Here is an 8,156-nt window from a genome sequence, read left to right on the forward strand (position 1 = left end):
AAGATCATATACAGGGTTGGCAGACAATGGGCCTCTCGAAGAGTATGAAGGGATGGACACTGGGAGGAGGTAACTATGGGGAGGAAGTGGGAAGGGAGCTGCTGCATTGTAAATTTTGGTCAATGACATGAGACAAAGTGTATGTGAACTGCTGTATGAAAAGTGAATTTCCTCTGTAAATCTTCACCCAAATCCTAATAAAAAAAATAAAATAAAATAAAAAAATAAATCACTTTAAAAAGATGAACACCTCAATTGAAAATGGGGAAAGAATATAACCAGTAATCTACAGGAAAAAATACAAATGGTTATTAAAGATATGAAAAAAAGCTCAACTTTAGAATAATCATAGAAATTCAAATTCTAATGCGATACAATTTTTAACTTACCAGATTGGGTGTGGAGAAATGGGTACTTCCATATTTGTAAGGCCACAGATTCATTCAACTTTTTTGGAGAGCACTTTGAGTAAGTATCAAAATGTTTCCTGTTCTTACCCTATAATCTAGCAATTGTACTTCTAGGAATCTAATCTGCAGAAAAACATCTACAGTAAAAGAAATACAAAGTTGCAAATATGTACATTGCATCATTGTTTATTGTAACAAAACAATTAGAAACAACTGAACTGTCCCTATGGGGGAAAATAAAACTAATTGCCAGGAGCTGGATTCAGACTCATTAAAGATCCCAGGCCTGCAGAGTAGAACCGACCTCTGTGGAGTTTATTTAAGGCTCTGACCTTTCAGAAACAGAATACCAGGCCTTTCTTCTGAGGCAGCTCTGGCTAGGTTAGAACCATCCACCTTTGGGTTAGTAGTTGAGCACTTCACTGTATGCACCACCTAGGAACAGCTTGTCATAGGTAGGGGATGGTTTAAATAACCTGTATTACTTCCATACGATGGAATCCCGTGTAGCCAGGCTTTATAAAAAGAGGTAGCTCTATAATGACATCCTAAGATATCCACATTATATGGTTAATTGAGTAACAAAATTAAGTAACAGAAATGTGAAGCTTAGTATGCTTTTGCTTTTCTTTTAAATAATTTTACACGTTTATAGAAAAGCATTTAAAAAGTATCTAGACTGTTAATGAGATTCTCTGAGAACTAGGCTAGAAAGTGATGTTTTTTAAGTAGCTAATACAAAGGAGCTTTGGTGGTGCAGTGGTTAAAGCCTTTAGCTGCTAAGCAAGAGGTTGGTGGTTCGAACCCACTAGTTGCTCCCTGTAAGAACTATGAGGTAGTCTGCTTCTGTAAAGATTTAGTCTTGGAAACTCTATGGGCCAGTTCTATTCTGCCCTACAGGGTCTTGCTTTGAGTCAGAATCAACTGGAAGGCAGTGTGTTTTAGGTAATACAAGTGTGGAGAAAGAATCCAAACCAGGTCAAGAGGCACTGAACAGTCAGTCTCGTCCCTCCTTTGTCATGCAGACAGCCTCTGGGGAGAAGGGAACTGTTTTGTTTTATACTTGTCTATAATGTTATTGCTGGGTGCTATCAAATCAATTGCATCTCACAGTGATCCTATAGGGAGCTCTGGTAGCATAGTGGCTAAGACACTTGCCTGCTAACCAGACGGCTGGCAGTTCAAACCCACCAGCCACTCCTCGGAAGGAAGGTTGGGCAATCCTACTTCTGTAGTGATACTGCCTTGGAAACCCAAGGAGGGGTCGCTATGAGTCAGGTTTGACTCGATGGCACACAACAACAACAACAACAGTGATCCTATATGACACTGTAGAACTGCTCCACAGGGTTTCCTAGGCTGTCATCTTTACGGGAGTAGATCACCAAGTCATTTCTCCTGCAGTGGCTGGTGGATTCGAGCAACCCAGTGCTTCACCACTGCACCACCAGGGGTCCTTTCTGTAATGCTAAGTCCTTTTCATTTTTAACACAGAGTATGTATCACTTTTATTAATTTTTATAAAAAATTTTTGAATTTTATAAAACTCAATCTGGTGAAAAATAAGTAAAAGAAGGCTCACTGTAGAAAATTTGTAAATGATAAGAAAGTTTAAAGACAAGAATAAAATCACCCACAATCTCACTTCCCAGAGAAAACTACCATTTGATGCCTTTCCCTCAAAGCTTTTTATGCACATCTATCCTTTAAAAAAAAAAAAAAAGGCTTGTGAAATATTCATAAAACATATACAAAAAGGGAGAATTCAAAACATGTATCCTGAGGCAAAAAGTAACTTTATAAAATGACAGTGGAACTGTACTGTATATCCAAATTTGTACCTTTGGCACAGAACAGCGTGAACATACTCTCTCATCGTGAATATGTTTGAGTAACATGATTTACTAAAAATCATGTTGTGTAGTAATCTATCATAAGAAATCCTCCCCTCCGTGACCCTACCCTGCAGGTCTCTGCCCTGGCCTGCCAGACCCATTCCAGGAGCTCTGCCAGGACCCGGGGCCAACCCTGGCCTCTAACCTTTGATTTGTCCTTATGGAAGGGGCAGAGGCTGTGACATGTCTGTCCTCACCCTGGGATCATTTCTCAGCACAAATTGCAATATGACCTAATGGCAGTCCTGGTGTCCCCCTTCCATAGTCCCCAGTCTTCCCAAAATCAAGGTCCTCAGGGCTCTGATGGCCCAGCGATGGGTGCAACATTCTCATACTGGGGTTCCTCCTGCACCTCTTCTTCAGCCAGCTTCTGGGGATCCCGTTCTGGGAGGCCACCCCCAGCGCCCGGCTCCTGGGCCATCCCTGGGGTCTCGGTGCCATCCCCTACCCCCTTGGCCACTTCCTCTCTCCCCGCTCCTGCAGATTCCAAGGCCCCTGCAAGCTCCTCATACGGGGCTGAGTAAGGGCTCTGGCTAGCTGAACCAGAGGCCAGCCCGGGGCTGCCCTTGTTCCGACTCAGGGCCCTGCGTGGAGGCTTGGGGATGGCACTCCTGACCTTGGGCTCTGCCTGGCCTTTCTGGAAACTACCAAAACGGCGCAGAACAGACCGGACAGGCCCCTCAGATCCCTGGGGCGTCCCTGCCAGCATGTAAATGGTGGACACAGGGCTCGAGCTCTCCTGCACACTGCTCTCAATGGCCTCTACACGTTCGGCCACTGTCCGGCCTCCAAGAGGGAGCTGCCGGCGGCCTACCGCTGAGTCCCTGGGGCTGGCAGCGCCAGGAGGGGCCTTGTCTGCTTCTGCTGGCTCTGGGCCTGTGGACTCCTCAGCCTCCTGACCCTCAGGAGCCGGCTGACCCACCCGAGAGAGCCTCTTGGGCTTCCGGAGTGGGCTGGAAAGCTCCCCTGAGCTCCGACGACTTTGTGGTGCAAACTTGGTGCCTTCAGCAAAGGAGACCGATGGCCGCTTGGCCCGGGCTAGGCTGGAGGTGCGTGGGATGGCGAATGGTGTAGAGGCATCCTCAGGGGGAGGAAAAGGGCTTGCAGCCAGGCTGGCCTCTGGTGACTCCACTTGGGCCACAGAGGCCATCCCTGGTAAAGGAGGCAGAAGAGAGGTTCTTGGCCAGAGCTGGGCTGGTGACCCCAACCCATCCTACTTACCAGTTTAGCATCTTCCAGGGGGCCTCAGAACTGGGGCAAGGAAGAGGGTAAGGAAGCACAGAGAGGCAGGGGAAGGGCTTGCTCAGGTATTACTGCTACTCCTACACTCTTCTCTTCCTGCCCCCCACCTTGAGCTAAGGCCATAGTCTAGCCACACAGAGATTCTTTCAATGCAGCAAAGCCTTGTCCCTCTCACCTCTGTGCCCTTGTTCATGCTATTTCCTCCTCCTAAAACACCATTCTCACCTGGTCCTAACATTTATTTGGCTAACGTCTACCGATTCTATCAGACTCACTTCAGATATCACTAACACTGGGACATCTCTTCTGACTCCAATCACCCCAGATCACCTAGATGACTAGATTATGAGCCTTTTCTCTTATGTTCCCCATCAAAAGTCATACCATTCTGTCCTATAACTGACTTCTTATCTTTCTGCCCACCAGAATATAAGCTTGGTGAGGGCAGGAATCTATCTATCTTACTCCTTACTATGTCCCAGAGCCAGGAAAAGTGACTGGCATAGAATAGGCTCTTGGTAAATAGGCTCTTTGCTGAATGAATGAGAAAGAGGTGGTGATGGGCAAGGCTTCCCAGGGGTCAAATGGGTCATTCAGGGGCTACCTTCTTGGGGTGGCACACAGTAGGCAGGACCCTCATCCTCCTGGCCAGACTCAGGATCAGAAGAGAAGGAGTCGTCGGAGGCCCAGCCAGCAGAAGGCGGCTCTATGAAGCTGTGGTTGAAGGGGACCTCAGGGTCGTGGTGTGAGACTGTAGGGGGCACCGGGTCAGGAGCAAAGCCTGATTGGAAGTCTTGTCCCATCCAGCCCCTGACCCCCAGCTGCCACTTACCTGTCACCCAGGGTAACTTGTGGCTGTTGAGGGAACCACAGGGCAGCACAGACCCAAGGCTGGTCAGTGCCCCCCATACTTGCAGCTTCACCCTGGACACAGCAGCTCCATCTCTCGTAGGCCTGAGGGGGTAGGGAGGGTGGTCAGTCCAGGCTATTCTTTGTGGGAGTAGGGTGAGGGCAAGAGGAAAGGGCCAGGACCATCCTGGTCCCGGAGTCACTGTGAAGGAGGCCCAGTGACTGGGTGACTACATCTTCCTTTTATCACATCATTCCTTGGCCCCCAACCCTTCAATGGCTTCTTCCTGCTGACTACAGAATAACATCTCGACTACTTAGCCCAAGATACAGGCTGCCACAGAGGACAGTGCAGCTCTAGAGTCAGACCTGGGTTCCAACTCTGGCTTGGACTTAACCTTTCTGCGTCTCATTTCCTCATCTGTAAGAAGGGAAAACTCCTATATATCAGAGCTTTGTCAGGACTCACCATGGTGCCAGGCACATAGAGAGAAGTCCTCAAAGCCCACTTTTGCCCCACTCTCCCCATCCCCAAGTGACTGCTCCACTCCTTCCCATTCCTCTGACAGCCTTTACACATATCCTGTGTTCATGTCTGTGTGAGGGGCTCCTCCCTCCACCCCCATCCCCACCCTGGCTCTACGCCCCAGGGGAGGGGCAACTGAGTCTGCCCCTCTGAGATAACTTTTATGTCACTCTTTTTTTTTTCTTTTATAAAATTTTTATTGTGATTTGGGTGAAATTTACAGAGCAAATTCATTTTCCATACAGCAGTTCATACACATTTTGTTTCCTACACATTTTGTTTCCTGACATTGACTGCAATTCCCTACAATGTAACAGCTCTCTTCTCATTTTCTCCCTGTGGTTACCTGTTCCCTGTGTCCTTTCCCATGCATTCCTGCCCCCGAGCTATCTCCCTGTACAAACACTGCCCTTCTTTCTCCCATGATGGACTGTTCTAAGGAGGTATCTACCTGGTGTAAATGTTTACCCCAAATACCTGTCTATTGTTTGGCTGGAAGCCACAGGAGTGAGTTCAGTTCCAGACCTGAAGCGTAACTAGGGGCCATAGTCTCAGGGGTCTCACCAGGCTCTATCAGACCAGCAGACCTAGTCTTTTTTTTTTTTTTTGAGTTTGTTCCACATGTCACTCTTGTTTTTAGTGGGTTTGGAGCCTGGTCTCTTCCTCTCCCTGTCCCAAGCTGTGCTGCTACTTTTGTATTCCCCGTCTTCCTCCTTCTCCTTGGGTCTCCATTAATAAATCCTCAGCTTCCTGCTGTGGGTTTGAGGTTCACCTTCCTGGTACCCCATCCCTTCTGCTCATGTAGCTCAAAAACTCCCCCATCAAGGCTTCTGAGAAACCTCTACACCTACTATCTGAGTATGGGACAAGGCCAACCCTTTCCCACCCAGAAAGGAAACCAGATGCCACCTTGCACGCACCCCATGGCCTGCCTTGGATGGTGGGAAGAGGCAAGCAGTGCTCACCTGTCCTTGGGGTCCAGGCGGGCGGCCCAGCAGCAGCTGGCACAGCAGGCGACGCCCAGGAGCAGCAGCAGCAGAGGCACCAGGATGCCCGCGATGAGGGCAGCATCCTGACCGCGAAGGCCTGGGGCGACAGGAGAGGCCACGTGTCCAGGGCCATCGCGCCTTCCACACAGCATGTCTGATCTTTAGCTCTGAGCTGCCCCTCCCTGTGGGTCCCTCCTCCCCCTCTGTGACATGTGGACTCCCCCTCATCCAGGCAGGCTCCTTGTTAGTTTGCCCCCTCCTCATGGCCGTGGCCTATTCCGTAGACTCTTGCCCTCACAGTTCTAGGAGAACTAGGAGTTCTCATGCCAGATGCACATCCCAGTGTCCAGTCCTGCCCACTCATTGCCTGGGCTCTAGCCTGGTTTCTCAGGAGGCAGGCGCTTATCACAACGGAAGTAGGTTGCCCAACCTTCCTTCAGAGGAGTGGCTGGTGGGTTGAACCGCCAGCCTTCTGGTTAGCAGTCAAGTGCCTTAGGCACTATGCTACCAGAGCTCCCGACTTTAAACATAGGGGATGTCTATAAAGTGGACCAGTCTCCCAGGTAAGTGAAGGGACCTGGAGCCTATGCAAACAGCCACGGTCACTACACCACACATACTCCCTCTACTTTACCAAGCTGGCAGGTCCCAGAGACAGGGTGGCAGGGCCCCTCTGGGCATTGGCAGGGCACTGAGCAATTGTCTCCATGGAAGCCAAAGGGGCAGGAAGTGTTGCAGCTGTGGGGTAACAAGGAAAAGTAGGCTGAAAGCTGGGTAAATATTAGCTTTCTGGATACTACCCCTACCCCTGCCAGATAGAATTCCCTAATGATACCCAAACAGACACTTTCTGACTTCTGAGCTACATTCCAAGTACCACTGGCAGTGCTGGGAGTACCTCTTGCCCCTAAGACCATCTTCCAGGGAGAGCATCCACAAGCTGTGTGGTAGTTATATTTGTGTGTCAACTTGGCTGGGCCTGGATGAGTGGCTGGGCCGCTGGTGGTAGTTATTCCCCATGATGAGACTGGCAATCAACTCCATGGTGGGATCTACCACAAGCAGCTAAGTAGCTGCCTTTGGGATGTGGTCTGCTTCCTGTATGTAAGGAGAAGCTTTGAGAATGGTCTCTAGCCTATAGCACGCTTGGACCCTGCTTGGACCCTGCATGTAGCCGTGTCGTTGCTCAGCAGCCTGCTATGCTCTGCCAACCTTGGGACTTAAAATGGACTTAGGTTAATGGCCTGCCATGTGGTTTGGTAATGTCAGGACTGTGCCTTTTTACTTGTCAACCTTGGGGCTTCACAGCCTCAGCAGCCTACAACTGTCTGAGTGAAGAAATGCCTCTAGCTCCAGTGGGCCAGGAGCAGGAGGCAGAGCTGGTCCCCAAGGTTGAGGGGCTTTCACCCAGCCCCTAGAGCCTGACACTTTGAACTTAGACTTAAAGCCTCCGAATTGTAAGAATAAACTCCTGTTTGTTTAAGCCATCCCACTGCAGTATATTCTTGTCAGAGCGGTACTAGGGAACCAGAACAAGCTGCCTAGATGCTTCCTGGCCCCAGCCCCCAGTGTATAACCCTCAGGGCAGGATCTACCTCTGACATTCCTCACCTCCTTGCCCACCCTGCACTAATATGAAATGAGCAAGATGCCAGTAGCATCCAGGAAGAGACCATGCAGTCTGAAGGTCTAGGCTGGGTTCAGCCTTGCCTTCAACTCCCTGGGCCTCAGTCCTCTCCTCTATAAAATGAAGCCTCTTACATACTGTTCTATAGGTGGAAAACCTGACTAGAGATACTGATTGTTTTACCACCTGAAAATCTTAAGGAAATGATGCTGGGGTTTGGAGCCCTGCCCCTAAATAGCTCCCCATCTAGTCAGGGAGCAGCCCCTGAGTGGTGCACCAGTTAGTACACTGGGCTGCTAGCTGAAGGGCTGGGGGTTCAGGTCCACCCAGCAGCACATGGGAAGAAGGCCTGGTGATCTACTTTCACAAAATCAATCACTGAAAACTATGGAGTGCAGTCTGCAAGACACCGCATAACATGGATGAACTTGGAGGACATTACGCTGAGTGAAACAAGGCAATTACAGAAGGACAAATATTGTATCAGTCCACTATTGCAAAAAGTCAAGGGAAGTTTTATAGATGGAAGGAAACTTTCTTTGTTGGTTACTAGGGATGAGAAGGGAGGGGAGGGGAGGGAAAATTCCTAGATAGGTTGGGGGGAAAATATATATATAT

General features: G+C 49.1%; 1 protein-coding gene across 1 annotated transcript in view; it reads right to left on the reverse strand.

Annotated features, from left to right (window-relative positions):
* Nucleotides 1-2,597: 2,597 nt before the first annotated feature.
* The window catches only part of SCARF1 (scavenger receptor class F member 1), a 10,851-nt gene continuing 5,292 nt past the window's right edge, over nucleotides 2,598-8,156 (reverse strand). Inside the window, exons 7-11 of the mRNA XM_007937442.1 lie at nucleotides 6,546-6,649; nucleotides 5,888-6,008; nucleotides 4,380-4,501; nucleotides 4,152-4,298; nucleotides 2,598-3,457 (exon numbers count right to left, since the gene is read on the reverse strand). Coding sequence (XP_007935633.1) covers nucleotides 2,598-3,457; nucleotides 4,152-4,298; nucleotides 4,380-4,501; nucleotides 5,888-6,008; nucleotides 6,546-6,649 — 1,354 coding nt within the window. The remainder of the gene's footprint in view (nucleotides 3,458-4,151; nucleotides 4,299-4,379; nucleotides 4,502-5,887; nucleotides 6,009-6,545; nucleotides 6,650-8,156) is intronic.

The sequence above is a fragment of the Orycteropus afer genome, unplaced genomic scaffold, assembly GCF_000298275.1.
Source record: "Orycteropus afer afer isolate SDZICR_OR568_19922 unplaced genomic scaffold, OryAfe1.0 scaffold00042, whole genome shotgun sequence".
NCBI lineage: Eukaryota > Metazoa > Chordata > Mammalia > Tubulidentata > Orycteropodidae > Orycteropus > Orycteropus afer.